Below are 21,230 nucleotides of genomic sequence, written 5' to 3'. Positions count from 1 at the left end.
TGGCTGGATTTTTCTCCATGACTTAATTTTGTTGTCCAACTGGGAAGACTTCAGTTTTATTAGCAGCTGTCTTTCCTCTTTTCTTACCAGAACTTGAGCTATTAGCACCTAACTCAAAAGAGAAAATACAGAGTTTGAAGTTATTATTTTAGACTTCACAAATCCTTTCTTCTAAACATTTTTTCTTAGGTGAGGAAACAAATAACTCTGGCTAGGGTCTTTTAAACAAAGCTGTTAATATTTGCAACCTATATCCACACGACACCTGAAAGAAATGATGGCTTAGCTTTAGTTGCAAATAGAAAGTGCTGATATGAGTGGAAATACAAAGAAAAGATGTATTTTTCTTCCCCTGAAGTTTGAGGGTGGACTTTAAAGGAGGAAATTCTGAGTGATTCTTAAAGAACATGTGAACTTCTTTATTTCCCCCAGACATTAGTTGCCAATATGTAAACATTTCGGCAAGAAATTTTACACCACCTCTTCTGTGTGTCAGACAGTATTTAATGGCTGAATGACAGACAGTGCTGAGCCTTGGCAGTTCAATAGTGATGTGCAAATCCTGGGATTAAAATGTCAGTTAACCAGTGGACCTTTTCTAGTATAAACTCCATGGCCACTATTTAAAATCAGTTACTTATCAACAAGACAGATGATTTTTATTTCGACTTTATGTTTTCCTGTAAAGATTTCACAGTTTTTTCTTAGGAGTAGTTTCTGTTGTTTGGATGTTAGATGCAAAGGTTCTGATTCATTTCGGCAGTCTTAACTGCATGGATTCCTGGCAGTCACTTTAATTGGTATTTTGCAGACACGTGGGAGTCATTCACACATTGTTTCCTTTTTCTTTGTAGGTAGAAATAACACTTCAGGATATCAATGACAATCCACCAGTATTTCCAACCGACATGCTGGATCTCACTGTAGAGGAGAACATTGGAGATGGCTCTAAGATTATGCAGCTGACAGCCATGGATGCTGATGAGGTAGCTCGAGCGTGTCTCTGAATTTGTGAAACTTAGTAGTGCAGTGATTTATCAAATTTCTAGGATATGTTGACTACTTTTATTACCCAATAATTAAGGTTAAGCATGTGTGCTCCTTTCCAAAGAACATTAATTCTTGAAATGCAACATAAAAATGTTAAAAAAGAGATTACTATCAAGAGATAATTTTCCTCTGATCAGCAATCCACAACTCACTTACTTGCTGCCTGTACTTTAGGTTTCCTAGCCAAATTATTTTTTTTCTTTAATAATAAAAATATCTAAAGACGTATCTCTATTTTATGCCTTTATTATTCCCCTTTGCTATCTTATAGCAGCTAAGGTTTGATTTTTATTTTATTTGTAATTGTTAAAAGCAAATAACTTAAAATTACAGAATTTTAAAGTTTAGATTACTATTTTCTTTATTTATGTATTAAGTTCAGCTATGTAATTATGTTTCAAATGGCATGGAAACAAATAATGTGTGATTGATATTTTTTCTTATGAAAAAACTCCATAGCTTATTTTCTCCTTACTGGGTGAGGAGTTTAATTAATGTTCTGGAGTTTAGGAAAGAGGAATAACTTTCCAGACACCAGTATCTCCTTGCCTCTTTCCCCTTAAGCGAAGCCCAACACAGAACAGAGAATTTAATTTTCTTCTTCTCATCTAAACTCAGAAATATCAGAAACTTGATTCTTGGCGTATGAATAAGCACTTTATAAATGTATTTCTGTAACCTTAAAAATGCAAATAAGTAAATAATAGAATAATTTTAACTGCCAATACAGAAATGTAATAACTCAGTCATTTATAAAGTTTGCCAAAATCCAACTATTACAAATGGAGAAAATAAAGCATAGACATTTAGGTAATTGCAATTTGCTATTAGAAAAGGTATGATGTTTTATGTTTAGTACATTCTACTCAATTTTACAATGTGAGTTCACACTTATTTCAGATTTAGCTAGCTTTGAAAGAGTTGTCTGACTTAATATTTCTATTATTGATAGATATGTGATATCATTAGCCATAATTCAGTAAATATTTCATTCTTTTAAAGTTTATCATTGATAATATACATTTTGATTTTTCAGTTCATAAAATTTCATTAACTCTCATTTGAAAATAGCAGCAATAACAAAAAAACTCATGCAATTGGCATAAGACAATTGACATCAAATAATTGAAATTGTAATGGCTATTTTGTTGGTTATACTCTCTCTAGGAACAGAGCAAATAAAACTCATTTATTTGAAGTGATTTATTCTAATAACTTTAAAAGAATAAAGTAATAATCATGTTAATTATAATAGATATTCTAATGGGATGGCTATTTACTCCATGGAATATTTTAATTAAGGTGGGATTATTCAATAGGAGTTACAGGAATAATAGGTAAAATTGTATTTGGAAATTTAGTTGTTTTAATCATCATACTGCTCTCTTAAGAAATTGTTATTTCAGAGATTCCAACATTCAACCCTTTTAATACTATTCTCTTGATACTGTTATAATTTTATTTCCCTCTCAATATTTTCTCTTTAAGAACATTTCAAATAAGTTATTAGTATAAATGTACTACTGCCAGCATTCTTATTTTTCTCCATCTGACTTCCCTGTGTGTGTTTATGTGTGCACACACTTGCATTGCCTTCAAGTTTATCTTTTAAGCTATATTTACATTTATGATGAGACTAGAGGAAGCCTAGGAAGGTCCTTATACCTCTAGGTATTTAGACCAACACTTGTTTTTGTGAATTTTTATTTTATTTCTACTTAGCTTTGCTTTTAAAGTTAAAAAAAAAATGTAAGTAACCATGCAGGTGTTACCACTTAGACATTCTAGTTAAGAAAAATACAGAATGTAAAGTGATGATAGCTAGGATATATAAGAAGTACTTTTGAGATGAGACAGAGTGGGGAATTAGGGCCAGAAAAGTGTAAGGCTATAACATTGGAATAAACAAGAGAAATGGAGGAAAGGCTGTTAGCAATTCAAGGGTAGAGAGGGATGCTGACAGTATGTATGAGGTGTGACTGTGCCTGAAGGCATAAAAATCACCACATTCTTGTAACTAGATTTGTTTGTGTGTGAGTGTAGAAAGGCAGAAAGTATGGAAGGGAGTAACTAGGTGCACCTACAACATGAAAGGAAAGGGGGGTATTTTAGTAAAACTACAACTGTTGTTTTTTAATGAAAAAGCTCACAAAGCTGTTTTCCTTCTTAAATGCATTTTCCTTTAAACAATTTAATAATGTTTTAATAACTACTGACTGACTATAACTCTTGACATGAGGAACTCACATGTCTTTGGTTCCATGTTAAGTAGAATGGCTGCGTATGTCATTTAGAATTTTGGGCCATTTTCTTTTTGTTATTGCTTTTAGTTGCTTATAATAAATATTAATGCTTTTAGATAAACCTTTGTTCTATTTTCTACTTTGTTCTCAGCTCCTTACCTCTTAGCAGAATTTGGAGAAAATATTTAAAATATTTTCTCTCTTTTCAAATCCTGGCTCTGTTTTCTTTCTTCATCTAGTTTGAGTAAGACTCAAGATTATATAGGTCATCAGTCAATTGTGTAGACTTTTAAAAATTATTTACATACTTTTCATTAATTACTTTACCTAACATATAAGTGTTAGTATGCTATAGGAACTCTTGTAGGGCACTGTGGAATAAAGCCTGGGTAAAGGAATTACAATTTTATAAAACAACATTTACATGTTGAACTTAATTTAGATACCATTTGAAACGTGTTGGATCAAGATTTACATGTTTCAGAAGCACACGACTCTGTTTGTCTCTTGTTCTCTTTTACGAACAGAATTATGCTAGTAATGGGCCAGGAAACTCAAACTTTACTTCGTAGTACCATACATGTTTTTGAAAATACTATTTAAGGTTCTAATATGTATTTGAAATTTATGGCTGTTTACTTTTAGAAATCTTTCCATGTACTTTTGTCAATGTTTCGTCAGGAGAGCAGAATACTTTTTACCAGCATTATTTCCACTGTACTGCAGCTGGAACATGATATTTGTTTCTTGTTTTGTTGCTGATATGGCATATTTTGAATATTAAGTAAATAGACTTTTCAAAAGACCTAATTAAATCATTACTCTTGGCCAGACATTTTCAGACATTCACTAGTATTATGAATTCACCACAGCAGCTGATTTTGAATATGAAAAAGATTGTTTTTTATCAACACAGTCTGGTGTGTTTACCTCTTTTCAGAAAAATTATTACAATTTTAAGAATATTATTATTTATTACAGCCCTTTTGTAGACAGGGCATTTCTAAATATCAAACCATTTTTGTAATAGCATTAAATAGGTTTTTGTTTCTTTGCTTTACCTTAATTTCCAAGTACTTACTATTTTCATGGGTCAGAATTGAATGTAGCTACTTCCATACCTCACCCACTTTACTAAAATAATGGAATTCCTCGTGAAACAGAAAAAATAGTACAGAGTGTGGTCAGATTAGAAGTCTCACATTCTTATGGAATGTTTTTGTTAAACCACAAAATTACAATGAATATGTTAGATATTCAATGTACACCTGAATATACAAGGTAAATGTGGGTAATGTCTTAGACTCAGCTGTCCATTATTAAATTTAAATGTGCTTTGAGGCATTCATTTTACTAAATGTTAAGACTGGCCTGAAGAATGCAGTACAAACTAACACTAAATATAGAGGGAATATTTTTGCTTTAGACGGTTAGATATCATCTCCTTGAATGGCGTGAACCCAGGAGGCGGCGCTTGCAGTGAGCCAAGATCACACCACTGCTCTCCAGTCTGGGCCAAAGAGCGAGATTAAAAAAAAAAAAAAAAAGGAAAAAAGAAATCATCTCCTTATATGTTTGATCATGAAGGAAAAAATGTATGTAGCTATGATGGAAAAAAGATGTATGGAAACTGTGGATGCCATAATGCCCCAGTGTGTCAGCTTTACATGCCTATACGCTCCAAACTTACCTTCTTCCTAATATTCTCCCTGAGAGCTCTGAGTCTTAATATTTTAATAAATACATTCTTAGAGGTTAATTACAATAAATGGTATGTTGGTTTTAGGTAAGTATATTAAATTAAAGAGTCATTTTTGAAATCAACAATTCCAGCACTACTTATACCTCAGTGTCAAGATCAATAATAACATATAATAGGAAATCCAATACCATAGTTTCCCATGGATATATAGCAGCTCTAGTTATATTTTGATTCCAATTATTCATTTGCAGAAGTCTAAGTCATCAAATACATTTAAGCCATCATGTTTCTCTTAAAAGAAAATAGTAAGAATAAGAATAAAATAACAACTTTCCTTATCCTGTGCTTACTATTTGTCAAGGTTGGTTCCAGGTTTTTAAAATATACATTAACTAAATTAACCTCTAAAACAATCCTTTTTGGCAGGTAATATTATCATCCCAGTGTACAGATGAGGAAACATGGGCTTGGAGAGGTTAAGTATGTGGTCCAATGCCACATGACTAATAAATGGAGCACAGATTCAACCCCAAAAGTATGGCCCCAGAGCATCCTATCTCAATCAGCACAGGGTATATTTAACTCAGTATTTTGATTGTAATATACAGAATTAAGAAATATCTCTCTTCCTTCTTCCTCTGCTGATCCTTGCTTCTCTTACTTCTTCCTATTCCTTCACCATCCTTATTCAGTCCTAATAAGGGTGTTCCTATCTCTATCTCTTCTAATTTAATTTCTGAACAACTCTTGTGGATCCAACTGACACCCACATAAAATGACCTTCAGATATTTTTCTTAAACCTCATTCCAAAATCTCTACTTGCCAGATAACCATTTCTATGAAGCCATCCTTTAATCCCTAAATACACCACAAATAAAATTTAACTTCATATTTATCCTGCATCAAAGCACGTCTATTCTTGAAATGTCCTCAGTAAGAGTATTCTCTTATTTCCCAGCCAAAGTAACTTGAAATTTAAAAAGATTTTTTTTTCTTTTTTGCTTTTACTTTGAATATGGGGTTGTTAAAAAAGTGAGAATATATATGGAAATGTTGAGCAAATGAGAGAGCTATTAGTATTATTTCTATTTTCAATAATCTGTCAAATTTTACTAATTTGTCCCATGTATTATGCTGGGTTAATCGTGATTCAGAGTAAGTTCTGGAGCGAGATGGCCAGGATTCCAGTCCCTTAATTTCTTTTAAAATGGGCATTCTAATAGTACTTACCTTGGTAGTTTGCCTTTAACAATTAAATTGATTAGTGCCCTGGAATTGATGTGCTCAAAGTGGCATTTAGCAGCTAGCAAACACTATGAATATTGTATTTTTCTCTCTGCCATCTCTTTAGTTCAGAATTTTGAGGGTCACGGCTCAAAGACCTGAGAGTACATAAGAAAGCACCTCTGTTTTCATTTTACAGAACAGGGACTTTCATTTTACAGAACAGTTTCACCAACTTGGGAGAAGTGAAGCCTCAATCTCTTGGGCCCAAACTGTATTCAGACTCTGCCTTCTCTGGCCTCTCCCTGCACTAGTCCATACTGCAATATCAATATCCTTAAAAGATTGCTTCCAATTAAAACAATATCAGGGTTCCTTGGCTGTAGAATTGAGGCAAAGTTGTGTTACATTTGGGGTTCTCAAAAATATACCGATACTCTCACATTTTAACTTGACTTTCTTCTTTTGTTCTACATTAAAATTGTCCACTCTAACACACTGTTCAACAGTGAGTAAGCCAAGCACATGAATAGTGAAAGACTGTAAAATATTATATTCATTTGATATGCTTTTATTTTCATTTTATTGTGATAAGAACATTAATATGAGATCTGCCCTTTTAAAAGATTTCTAAATGTACAATACAGTGTTGTTAACTATAGGCACAATGTTATACAGTAGATCTAGACATTATTCCTCTTGCATAAGTGAAGATGTATATCCATGGCTTATAAACTCCTGATTTCTTCCTACTGTCTGCCCTGGGAAACCACCATTCTACTCCTTGCTTCTATGTGTTTGACTATTTTAGATACTTCATATATATAAATATATATAATGCAGTATTTGTTCTTCTGTGACTATCTAGTATAATATCCTTAAGGCTCATCCATGTAGTCACATATGGCAGGATTTCCTTCTTTTTTGAGCTCAGTAATATTCCCTTTTTTGTATATATAGGTTGAGTATTTATTATCTGAAATACTTGGGACCAGAAGTGTCTCAAATTCCTTTTTTTTTTTTTTTTTTTTTTTTATTTTGGAAGTTGCATTATACATGCTGATTTAGCATCCCTAATCTGAAATGTCAAAATCTGAAATGTTCCAACAAGCATTTCCTTTGAACATCATATTGGCACTTGGAAATGTTTGGAATTTGTATTTGGGCATTTGGATTTTAGATTTTTTTAATTATGAATGCTAAACCTATATTACCTTTTTTTATTCATTCATTTGTTAATGGCTATTTAGTTTGTTTCCGAATCATGACCATTGTGAAAAAAGGATTGCTAGATCATATAGTGATTCTATTTGTTATTTTTTTTTTTTTTTGAGGACCTCCATACTGTTTTCCACAACAGCTGCATCATTTTGCATTCCCACCAATAGCGTACAAGGATTCCAATTTCTCCACATCTTCACCAACACTTGTTTTGGTTTATTTGTTATGATAGCAATTCCAGTAGGTGCGAGGTGATTTCTCATTGTGGTTTTGATTTGCATTTCCCTGATGATTAGTGACATTGAGTATTTTTTCATATACTCATTGGCAATTTTTAAGTATTCGTTAAAGAGACAGCTATATAAGACCATAGCCATATTTTGATTGGATTACCAAACTTATAGCTATTGTGTTGTGGGACTTATTTATATATTTTGAAAATTGATCTTTTTTCAGATATACATTTTGCAAATATTTTCTCACATCTCATCGATTGCCTTTTCATTTTCTTGACTGTTTACTGTAGAGAAACTTTAGTTTGATATACTTTCACTTGTCTGCTTTTGCTTATGTTGCTTGTTTTGGGGGTCCATACGTGAAATAATTGCCCAGGCTTCTTCTAGGAGTTCTATAGTTTCAGGTCTTAATTTTAAGTCTTTAATCCATTTTGAATTGATATTTGTGTATAATGTACATTTTCATTCTTTTGCATATGGATATCCATTTTTCCCAGCACCACTCGTTGAAGTGACTATCCTTTCCCCATTATATATCGTTGGCACCCTTATGGAATAGCAATTGACTATCATACATGGATATATTTGTAGACTTTCTATTCTGTTCTGTTTGTCTATATGTGTGTCTTTATGCCAGTGCCATACTTTATTCATTACTGTAACTTTGTAGTATATTTTAAAATCAGGAAGCACGATACCTTTAACTCTGTTTATCTTTCTCAAGATTATTTTGACTATTCAGGTTCCTTTGTGGTTTCATATGAATTTTCTAATTGCTTTATCTATTTCTATTAAAAATGCCATTAGGATTTTGATATAATTTGCATTGAATTTGTAAGTTACATAGATAACATGGACATTTTAACATATTAAGTCTTCCAATGCATGAACTTGGGATGTCTTTCCATTTGTTTATGTCTGTGTTGATTTCTTTCAGCAATGTTTTGTAATTTGGGGCATACAAAGCTTTTACCACCTTAGTTAAGTTTATCTCTCATTACCTGTTTAAGTCTTATAATATCATATCAACTTAAAGACAAAAAACCTTACTTTGTCAAATACATGTTCAAAAGAAAATATAAGGAGCAATGCTTTTCTACTTTCAATAGCTCAGATGCTTGGTCTCTTTTTTTAGGGTGCAAATGCTCTCGTCACATACACTATCATTAGTGGAGCTGATGATAGTTTTCGCATTGACCCAGAATCCGGAGATCTGATAGCAACCAGGAGGTTGGACAGGGAACGCCGTTCCAAATATTCATTGCTAGTTCGTGCTGATGATGGTCTTCAGTCCTCGGATATGAGAATTAATATCACTGTCAGTGATGTGAATGACCATACACCCAAGTTTTCTAGACCTGTGTACTCTTTTGACATTCCAGAGGACACAATCCCTGGTAGGTTATGGGTCTCTTAAGTGTATTTTGCAAGAATCACCATTGACTAAAATTACATACTATGTTTTGGCTGATCTTAGTCAGTGATTAGTTTGTACCATATACTACTAGTTATAAAAATATATGTGCTGGATTTTTGGATCTTTTCATTAATGCTCTTTGGTAAAATTTCCAAGCAAATGGCTAGATTTTTTAGGATGGATGAAGTTAGCCATTTATGTGTCTGAAAGTATTTGTGACATGGTTTATTAATTTTCTGTCAACCACACTTTTGGTACTCTTTCTGCTTTAAAAATGTCTAATGTGATTTTGCTGCTATGTATAAAAAGAACAGCAAAAAAAGATACATGAAAAACTGTGAATATTGATTCTAACACTCACTAGCTGTGTGACCAAAGGCAAGTTAATTCATTTCTCTTAGTTTCAATTATTTATCCTGTAAATGGAAACAGTAATTCCTGTTAGAGTTAAGGTAAAGGATAATTTAGAAAGTATATTGAGTTTGCTAACACAGGGCTTGGGTATTAGCAAACGCCCATTAAGTGTTATGAGAAACTGCATCTTTAATTATAATCTTGCTTCTTTGAACATATTATATTGTGATTTTTTTAGTCTGAGTACTCAATATCCATGTTTCTGGTGTGTGTGTGTGTATGCTTCATTCCCATTGTTGGAAATGTTTATGTAAAATTAAAATTTTATTCTGAATTACATTTGGAATGATTATTCATGATAAGCCATACATTTTTGAAACTCCATTTGGCAAAGGAATTAAATATCTATAAAGGATTCCTTCTACCTGCAGTTTTTTCTTCACTCCCCGAGATACCTTGTGCATGTCCTTTATGGAAATTCCACCACACTTATTTCTTGCCTTAGTTATTGCAATGACCACAGGAGTTCTAGAGTGGTATCATCAGGGCATACGTCTATATATTTTTGGAATCCTCAGTTCCTAACACTAGCAATATGCTAACTTAAATGTTTGTTGAATTCATCAGTATATTTATGGATAGTTACTGCTAGATGGAAATGTAACATCAGATGTATTAATAATTCCTCAGGAAATTTATGCTGAAACCTGAGGTCCACAGGATATCTGATATGTCACATACTTTATTCAAATAGGGAAATGGTAAAATATAAATCTGCAGAATGTAATGTTCACTGTATTTTCATACCAGTTCTCTAGTTAAGATATTTTACTGTACAAATACATTTTTTGGTCTCTTTCTGTATGTTCTCTTAGTAATATTTCTTGCTTTCTTGATTTTATACTATTATTCTTTTGATAGGTTCTTTGGTAGCAGCCATTTTAGCCATGGATGATGACTCTGGTGTGAATGGAGAAATTACATATATTGTGAATGAAGATGATGAAGATGGCATCTTTTTCCTGAATCCCATTACTGGGGTCTTTAATTTGACTCGAGTATTAGATTATGAAGTACAGCAATATTATATCCTCACTGTTCGAGCAGAAGACGGTGGGGGACAATTTACTACCATCAGAGTTTATTTCAATATTCTAGATGTAAATGATAATCCACCTATTTTCAGCTTGAATTCATACAGCACATCTTTAATGGAGAATCTACCTGTAGGATCTACTGTTCTTGTGTTTGATGTTACTGATGCAGATGATGGTATGTATTTTATTTAATATAATTTTAAAAATATCTATAAACTGTCATCAGATTTATATTACACTTATTTATTGTGTTGAGCCGTCCCAAAAATGCATTTTGTGAATATAGTTCCAAAGTTGAGGAATAGAATTATAACTGAAATATAGAGGATTTTAAAAATTAAGTACTTTATCAGTTAAATTATTATTTATAACAAAAAAAAACCTTTTATTGTTTTATAAACTTTATCTTATTTTTCCCCCTAAATGTAGGGTAGTGTTTCAATTTAGTAATGTAGAAGTCATAAGGCCACTTTTTTTTTGAAGATTTTTATTAGATAAATAAAAATATTTAAGTTTACATATATTATTTTAACTTGAAAAATGAAACCAAAGACTTAAATAAAAATGCTTGCGAATGCAAAATCTAGAGTTTCATATTTTTGACTGACAAATAGCTAACAATTTTTTTTTTTTTTTCTTTTGAGACGGAGTTTCGCTCTTGTTGCCCAGGCTGGAGTGCAATGATGCAATATCGGCTCACTGCAACCTCCACCTTCCAGGTTCAAGTGATTCTCCTGCCTCAGCCTCCCAAGTAGCTAGGATTACAGGCATGCACCACCACGCCTGGCTAAGTTTGTATTTTTAGTAGAGACGGGGTTTCTCCAGTTTGGTCAGGCTGATCTCGAACTGCTGACCTCAGGTGACCCACCTCTCTCAGCCTCCCAAAATACTAGAATTACAGGCATAAGCCACTGCACCCAGCCCAGCTAATAATATTTTAACCAGGTTTCATTTTAACACAGACAGTCTCAGATCTGTTTAATTTATGCTAAATGGTCAAGTTAAAATTTTGCATTAAATTTATACTTTACATGTTTGATTTGTGTTTATTGTAAAAGCAATTGGCAAACTTTATTTTAATAGCTGACTCCTTTGGCCTTTCTTCTAACACCTGTTTTGTAAGTACACACATTATATAATACAGCATTAGAGAAAACATTGTATGGATTAGCAATCTTTAACTGAATTGTCTGGAAAATTAGTACTGTGTTTTCCCTTACATTGGATGCAACTAAATTGTCTTGTCAATATATAAAACAAGGGACAGTACTTTGAAGAGGAAAGAGGTCTCTAGTGACAGGCGTATCTATCTCAATTTAGAATTTCCTTATTCTTTTGACTTAGATGATTTGTGAAATCTCAAAATACTATTCTATTTTAACATTCTATTTTATACTTAGTTTCCTTTTCATAGTGTCTATAAATGGCACTTGGAACGATATGAGAAGCAAAAAGCACAGTATTTTATATATGTTTCAATAAGTAAAATGGGAAACACTTTCTTTAGAATTCATTGAGTAAGAGCATTTTGAAGTTTCCTCCTCTAGTTCAAGTGCAGTTAAAATTGAACACAAAGATATATCTAAAATAGATACAGCTGTAATGCTAGTACTAATACTATTACTACTACTATTGCTAGTAACAGTACTTTAATGTTAATGATGTTGATAATCATCTCAAGAACCGACATCAGTGAAGCATTTTGCATGTACCCAGTCCTGGCCTAAGAACACTGCACACTCTGTTTCATGTACCTCATGCCAGGTCTGTGAATTCACTCCAATTAGACATCTATATATAATTGAGGTTAATCTCTATTTTGGAGATTGATTTCTCTGTTAGTAGTTTACCTATTCCATAGATAAGAATATTTTCAAAGCCTATCATAAGCCTATCATATATTCTTAAGTTGTTTGTCCTGTGACTGTGCTCAACTTTTCTATAGTGAAGAATTTTCCACCATGTTTCTTTGTGATTTATTAGTTATGTATTAGAGACAACCCATTGTTTCATAGAATTGTATGGTTTCCTGGAATAAGTTTTATTTACCATCATAACTTAAAATATAGGGAAACTGGGAAGATACCAAAAATTTAAAAATAAAAAGAAAAGAACTTTGCTTGTCAAAAGCCTGCTGAAATATTCCATGCACATGTAAGCACAGAAATCCATTGACCATTGACTCTAAGTCAATTTTTGTGATATTTTTCCTTTAATTGCATTGAGTAAAAGTTTCAAGCAATATGTAGTCATTGTTTTAGTTTGAATAATTTTATCAGTGTAATTTCCTGCACCTTGAGCTAAAATATACGACACAATTCCTATTCTTTCTGAATTTCAAGGACAGTGATAAGGCTGTACAAGTGTAAGCTTGTTTGTAAAATTTTCCAGCTCAGTTACACAAAAGGGTGTCAAATATTTCACAGACAATATTAGTCAGACATTTTTTAAAATAACAAATTAACAAATAAATCTCAATCTCTGATCAGAAGGTTCCAGTGAGGCAATACTGTCATCTTTTTAGATGAAGACATTTTATATGAAAATAAATATCACGAACTGTTATCTTTCTATAGATTATCTCAGAGTTTAAAATTTAGCTTACATGATGATTTCATAAAAATAAATCAGATCTTTTACTGTTTTCACAAGAAGGGTAATACCTCTGTTAACATCAAGACTACTATGCATATGGTATTACATTGAGGAAAACTATTTAAGTTGGAGCATCATGGAAATATTCTGGCTTTGATGGTTATTTTATTATCCTATAAATTCTTTATACTTTAAATATTGGGAAGTCATATAAAAATGTTTTGCTACTAATACAATTGGAACTTTTGCTGAATAAATGTAGCTATATAGTATTGGTGTACAATACACACCATTGAGATTCATATATTCCAGTGATCCGATGACCTTGTTGAAACTGCTTTATAAAGATGGATGTTATTCAAAATACTTCTTTGTGTTGCAGCTGTGTGAAAAGTTGACAAATATTAGTTCTTTATAGAAATTAGAAGATGGCATTTATAGATTGTGAGTAAATGTACACATTTTATAGCATGAAACTATACGCCTATACTTTTAAAATATATTTTAGTATTTATATGTATTTTTATATATTTATAATATATATTTTATGTGCTGTGCTTCTTAGAACTAAATTATTCATGAGACTGAAATACTGTATATAGATATGTACGTATCTATATATAGTGTGTGTATGTGTATGTATATATGACAAAACCATAAAACCATACGTATGCAATAAAACTGCCAGGAAGAATCATGTAACTAAATGACTTGGAGAACATTGAACACAAATGGTTCACAGTGGGCTGTTTGAAGTTTAAAGATCTGTTGGGCCATTAAAGCCCACTAAATTTAAATTGAAACACTTATGGATAAAGTTTAGAATTCAAAACAATGTAAAAATAATAATATTAAAATAATATGTTTACTGTCTCATCATTCAGATATTTGTCACAAAAAATAGATTAAAATGGTCTAAGCTTAGTATTTTTCAGTATATTTTAAATATTCAGAGAGAAGTTTGAGTTTTGCTATGTCTGCATGTATTTTCTAGATGTGATGTGTATGGCCAAATTCACTTTTTAGACTTGTCAGAAACGAAAAGTTATCTTCATTACAGTAAAGTAAATGTAGACAGATTCCATGACCTGTAATTGCAGCAATTAATTTTCAGTTCCTGAGATGAGAGCTACTTCTTCTATAATATGGCAATATTTTATGTAAAAAATTGTTATATTTTTTAGTTTCATCAACAATAGTTATCTTCAGTTTATATTTGATGTTGTTAGTTAATATATTTGTCATTATGTATTTGAACATAAAAGCAAATTTTTCTTTTGTTATACTTTTAGTTAGTTAAAATTTATTACTTCGCTTACCCATTCATCTACCAAACTTTTTGCATTTATAAAAGAGGCTGTTCTGCTGTTTACAGCAAGGCTATAAAATTTTGGGATCATATTCTCTTTTTGCCTCTGTAATTTAGCTGTTTACTCAAGGAAAAAGCATACATGATGGACTAAGGATGTTCAGATACTTGATTTAATTGTTCCAATTCCTGTTGGTTTGTGTAGAAATGTTAGGCCATGTAAAATGTCAGTATTTTTAATGTATTTTGATCTTAGATATGAAAGATTTTATATGCTTCTCTAGAATTAAATTCTGTATCTCTGCTTGTTGGTATTTATTTTCATTCAGGTGTTTTCATAACTGCCTTTCTCAATAATAATCATGTCCCCAAAAGAATAGGGATTCAATATTTACTGATGAACTTTTTCACAGGAAATGCAGAAAATTTTCTTAAAAAGTAATTAAAAGTAATTATGTATGTAGACATTAATAGAAACACACATATATGCATAATTAAAAATAAATTGTATGTGTATATATATGGATACTTGAATATATATATGTTATAATGTTTGAGTAAATATATACACACACAATATAATGTATATATGTATATTTATGTTGTAATGAAAGTCCTAAAAGCTCTCTCTCTCTCTCTCTCTCTCTCTCTATATATATATATATATATATATATGAAGATAATGGAAATTTTTATCCTGTGAAGCCTGTGGAAGTTTAAGACAAGGATTGAAATAGGCTGTTAACCTTGTTCTAGTCAGATTCTACAATTCTGTTTCTTTCCTGTGGATGAATTGACCTCTGACACCTATTAGCTTTATTTATTCATATTTTTCCTGATTTTCAGACTCCTAAGTATTCTGAACTTTATAACCTCTTCTTTGTTCACTTGTGAGTAGTCTTAAGATTAAAAGCCACAACTCATAATGAGGGGGAAAATAAACTACCTTTTCAATGATTTACTCATTATTTATCCTAGAAATTTTTATTAATAAGTCATTGCCTGAAAGTTATATTCATAAATATTTTCCTATGTTTCAAATTAGGCGAAGGCTATTAGAGACAGTAAAGTCACAGAATACGAGTAACTAAGGTGTTTTTGAAAACAATGAGTTCTACATAGTAGAAAAAAATCTCATACTCAGGTTAAATTTAACTTCTTAAAGAACTTGATGAAGTTCAAAAAAAAGGCAAAAGTTAACTGAAGTATTCATAGAATAATGAGAAAGAATTGTTTTTAAGAAAAGAGTAAAAGGGTGATTAAATTGTTCTAGACGACTTTTGCCAAAAATGAACATCACTTCTCATAGGCAGAATTCAGAAACCTAGATAGTTGAAATTAACATTAGAAATATAGAAGATAATTGTAAGTAATTCAGGTTAGTCAGTAGATATTTGCTAGTCCCAGAATATACATCTTTAGTAAAGATAGATTATCTACATGTACAGTATGTTTTTATCATAATATCCTATAATTTTTCCAATGTCATTAGGATAAGATACAAAAATGCACATGTCATTATAGTCCAGAGAAGAAAACACCACTCAGGCAGAAACTGACTTCTTTCTGTTTTCACTGCTTATTTGTTATTTACCTTTAGTTACTGAAACAATAAGATGATGTATATGCTCCACATCATTTTCGTTATAAGAATCTCTGCATTCATTTTCTGAAATGAGGATTTAGAAACCATTTTTAAACTAAAATATGACACATGATCCTAAGAAAAATCAACAGTATCTAAATACAGTCCAATAATATCATGAACATTTATATTTGGAAAGCTTTATGTATAATTTTACTGCTAACAATTTCTTTAAAAATACTTTTTTGAAACATTAAATATGTTTAATAAAATTTGAAAGATAACTTATCTCAAAGGTCATTACTTAGCTAGATGCTTAATAGGAATTAATAAGTATTTACTGATTTTGACACGAAATATAAAAGTACACTTACGGCATTCATGACTAATGCCATACATCAGAAAATTTTATTACCCTTTCTTGAAAATTGGTTCAGCCTCCCTAAATTACTGAAGTTACAAATGTTTGGCTAATAGTATAATGTGTGGCACTGTTAGTGTTGGACAATCAAGAATTATGTGATAGAAACAAGGAAATATACAGAAAAATATCTGCTCTCTGGAATATTTTTCTCCTCTTTACTTTTGTAATTTAACATGTCAACACCCTAGTAAATAGCAAGCAGTATATAGATCATTTGCTCACAGGATTTCCTAAAGTGTGTTTGGGCGCATGGTATATCAAACATGCCAAATTACTTGCCAAAAGTTTTGCCGTAGCTTGTTCTGCAATCAGCATATGTTTAAGATATATTTTTTTTTCTTCCCTTTAATTTCAGGCATCAACTCTCAATTGGCTTATAGCATTGCTTCAGGTGATAGTCTTGGGCAGTTTACTGTTGACAAGAATGGTGTACTCAAAGTCCTAAAAGCTTTGGATCGGGAAAGTCAGTCCTTCTACAACTTGGTTGTTCAGGTGCATGACCTGCCACAGATTCCAGCCTCCAGATTCACAAGCACTGCTCAAGTCTCCATTATTTTGTTGGATGTAAATGATAACCCACCAACATTTCTTTCCCCTAAATTGACATACATTCCAGAAAATACACCTATTGATACTGTTGTTTTCAAAGCTCAAGCATCTGACCCAGATAGTGGCCCAAACAGCTATATTGAGTACACTCTGCTGAACCCTTTGGGAAACAAGTTCAGTATTGGGACCATTGATGGTGAAGTGAGGCTCACTGGAGAACTGGACAGAGAAGAGGTTTCTAATTATACTCTAACAGTGGTGGCTACAGACAAAGGTCAACCATCTCTCTCTTCATCTACAGAGGTTATAGTTATGGTACTTGACATCAATGATAACAACCCCATCTTTGCACAAGCTTTGTATAAAGTGGAGGTTAATGAAAACACACTTACTGGAACAGATATAATACAAGTGTTTGCAGCAGATGGAGATGAAGGCACAAATGGACAGGTTCGCTATGGCATTGTTAATGGTAATACCAATCAGGAATTTCGGATAGACTCTGTCACAGGTGCCATCACTGTCGCTAAACCTTTGGATAGAGAAAAGACCCCTACCTACCATTTAACTGTTCAGGCAGCAGATCGAGGCAGCACACCGAGAACTGATACCTCCACGGTCAGCATTGTTCTACTGGATATTAATGACTTTGTTCCTGTATTTGAGCTATCTCCGTATTCTGTAAATGTCCCTGAGAATTTACGGACACTACCCAGAACAATTCTTCAGGTCAGTATATTTAAATAAAGCAAGTGTTGTCTTAATTATAAGACATCTATTTGAAAACTTTCCCTCTTCTACAGTGTTTTCGCTTCCCCTGTTCTCTCCTCATTCTCAACCAGAAATGCTCAATTGCAGATATAGCAAATTTTGAAAAGGAAAGGTTTAAAACCATCATACCTAACAACCTCTTAATTTCCTCATCGATGAAACTATTGTGTTTTACTAGCTTTCTTTTGTGGATACTCATGTTTCACACATTTATGTATTTGCGTTTTTGAATTTTGTTCCACAAGGATAATATCTGCACATAGTAAAAAATAAAATGATGGAAATGTTTGAAAAATTTGTTACAAATATTGCTCTACTCTTTTCCTTCAATATTTAACTACCTAGGTGAAACTGTTCTTAAAAAATTTTATGACACCTTCCCAAAATGCTGTGCATTAGCTTGATGCATATTTTTACACAAATAGACTCGGATGATACATACTATAGTGTGCCATTTTTATTTTTTACTTGAAAATCTAAAAATATATCTTGGGAATCTCTTAACATGGTTTTACCTCGTTTTTTTTTTTTTTTTGGCTGAGAGAGTAAAAGTTTTTTTTTTTTTACCACCAAAGTTTGTTTTACTCACATCATGATATGTACTATTCTCTAGGTGGTGGCAAGAGATGATGATCAAGGATCTAACAGCAAACTCTCATATGTTCTGTTTGGTGGTAATGAAGACAACGCTTTTACTCTCTCAGCCAGTGGAGAACTTGGAGTAACACAGAGTCTGGATAGGGAAACAAAAGAGCAGTTTATCTTAATGATTACAGCTATAGATGGAGGTAAGTCCATTACGACCTTGTTCCTCTGTAAATAATTTCTAGGCCAGGCACGGTGGCTCACGACTGTAACCCCAGCACTTTGGGAGGCCGAGGTGAATGGATTACCTGAGGTCAGGAGTTCAAGACCAGCCTGACCAACATGGTGAAACCCCATCACTACTAAAAGTACAAACATTAGCTGGACATGGTGGTGTATGCCTGTAATCCCAGTTACTCAGGAGACTGAGGCAGGAGAATCACTTGAACCCAGGAGGCGGAGGTTGCAGTGAGCCGAGATCGTGCCACTGTTCTCCAGCCTGGGCAACAAGAACGAAACTCGTCCCAAAATAAATAAATAAATTAGATGATAATAATTTCTTCATAGTATGAGTATGAAGTATTTTCTGTTTGCCATTAAATGAAATATTTGTTCACTTTTACTAATGCTCGAAATTCTGATTGCCTCTATATTATTGATGGCACATAATTCACTTTATGACGTTTATATATAAGTGGCAAGGGCTAAAGGTCATCACCACCTAAGCCCTATTCCCATAAAACAGAATGAATTCTTGCCCTATAAGCCGATTGAGTACCTCTGGATATGACCTTATGCTCTACTTCCTGAGCCAGGAGTCATTTAAAGTACTTTAGCTTTGGAAACATTTAGATGGTTCCAACCACTTCTTCTCTTCTGATAGACATGGGTGAGTCAGTCTGTTAGGAGGAGTTTTCACTAGAAGGTGGCTCAGTGTTCAGTGAAGCATTGATCTAAATGTGCAGGCTGCTCAAGAACCAAGTCCTGGTTCCAGGGAGCCAAACTGCAAGTTCCTGATGCCATCAGCCTGGAAAATTGGGATCGGGGGAAACCAGGACTTGGAATTATTAGTATAAGGATAAGTAACAGAAGTCTAACCCTAATTTCTATTAAATAAGAAATATGCAGATCAGATGTGTGAAGATTCTGCCCAATAGAGTAATGGAGGATCCTAAGTTATGGAGGGTGAGCAATCAGATTATCAGTAACATTAGGATATGTGGAAGCCTGTCACTCAAAGCTTTAAAAATGATGCTGAAGACCATGATGGGAGGAACAAATGAGTTTCAGTGACATTAGTATCCCAAGTCATGGTGTTTTGGCAGCTCTAAAAATGAAAGCATTAATTAAACCTTGTTTCAAAGCACAGCTCTCTATGAGCACTGTTTTTCAAGTTGCTCTGAAATAGACTGACATTTCTGAGGCCACTGGTGGATAAATACTCAATTAGATGTCTGAAGTTCACTTGTTATGTGTGATACAGAAAACAGAAGTTGTAAGGAAAGTTGAACTGGGTGACCTTGAAATTAATTCCCTTGGATACTCTTGATATGAATAACCACTTTTTTCAGGAGAATGTGAGTTTTAGACATCCGGTTTTAGAATCTACAGTTTAATCTTATTTTCCAAGAATGAGATCTTTGACAGAGGACTTAAAATACATATTCACTGTTTTGATTCAAAAGTCAAACTCGTAGATGACATGAGAAATTTCAGAAAAATATGGCAGCTATTAGATCCCAGATGCAATGTTTTTCTCGAATCTGTAGTGTTCTAAGGACATGGAAAATATCAAAGTATTTTTTTAAAAAAATTCGAGAATTTAATTCTTTATCTCACAAGTCACCTTTCCTTTGCATTTTTTTAAACTATTACCTTAGCCCAGAGATAGATCAATTTCATCAGTATGGCACGGATTGCAGTGGCAGCTTTTTAATCATGCAAACCACTAAATCTTTCAGTGTGGGAGGGAGAAAACATTACCATTTAAACTATCATCATATTTTTATTTACTGACTGCATGGTTACAAAGTAGCACATCTGGAAACTCTAACTACTCTTGTCTACTACTCCAATAAGCTACAACCACACTATCATGTGTGTGGTGCTAAAAGTTACATTACTAAATTATAAAACCGGAAGAGAGTATAATAATTATATCTCATTTTTCCTGTAGATAAGTAAATTGCTAAACAGACTATAATTCCATTACTGATGATATGTTGCTTAGGTATAACTGAAAGTATGAATGTTCAGCCTTCATTATGCATTACTTATTGTTATTTCTTCTAGAAAGATTTACTTTACCAAGCAGAAACTCAGAGGAGGCTCACACATCCACCTGATATAGTAGTACAGGTACTGCCACATGGTTTAAAGGAGAATTTGCTCTAAAGCAGTAATGTCATTCCTATGGGTTAGGCATTCTATTCCTAAGTAGCCTTTCTTACAAGAGTTTGCCTTACTATTTTCTCATATGTGCAATAAATAAAATAATGTTTTAAATGGAGTAAGTAGCAGGAAATTATCAGGGAAACTAGAAGAGTATACTTTAAAAAATGAATTCAGATAGAAATGGAAGTATATCCTAGAGTTAAATACATAGACTTTATAGTTAAATCCCAGTTCACATCCTACCTCTGACATTCCCAGCTATATGACCTCTGACAACTTTCCTATTCCTTCATGTTTGTATCTATGATTGGAAATACTACTATCTATATGAAAGTTTGTTGATCAAATAGATAAAAAGAATTGCTTCTTTTAGTTATTAATGTCAGTCAGCATGTTTGCTAGACATTTCAACCTTAGTAAGGCCAAAGTAACACTTTTGACTTCTATTCACCTCCCTACCTTAAACAAATTGC

General features: G+C 32.6%; 1 protein-coding gene across 3 annotated transcripts in view; it reads left to right on the top strand.

Annotated features, from left to right (window-relative positions):
• Positions 1-21,230, top strand: part of FAT4 (FAT atypical cadherin 4) — a 186,916-nt gene that overhangs the window by 87,497 nt on the left and 78,189 nt on the right. For all 3 annotated transcript variants that reach the window (XM_023217612.3, XM_023217611.3, XM_023217610.3), the window contains exons 3-7: positions 855-986; positions 8,813-9,074; positions 10,370-10,720; positions 16,814-17,736; positions 18,392-18,566. In XM_023217612.3, the coding sequence (XP_023073380.2) occupies positions 855-986; positions 8,813-9,074; positions 10,370-10,720; positions 16,814-17,736; positions 18,392-18,566 (1,843 nt within the window). The remainder of the gene's footprint in view (positions 1-854; positions 987-8,812; positions 9,075-10,369; positions 10,721-16,813; positions 17,737-18,391; positions 18,567-21,230) is intronic.

This window comes from Piliocolobus tephrosceles, chromosome 3, assembly GCF_002776525.5.
Source record: "Piliocolobus tephrosceles isolate RC106 chromosome 3, ASM277652v3, whole genome shotgun sequence".
Classification (NCBI taxonomy): Eukaryota; Metazoa; Chordata; class Mammalia; order Primates; family Cercopithecidae; genus Piliocolobus; species Piliocolobus tephrosceles.
The sequence above is the reverse complement of the archived record's forward strand: the minus strand, read 5'-3'. Positions and strand labels throughout refer to the sequence as shown.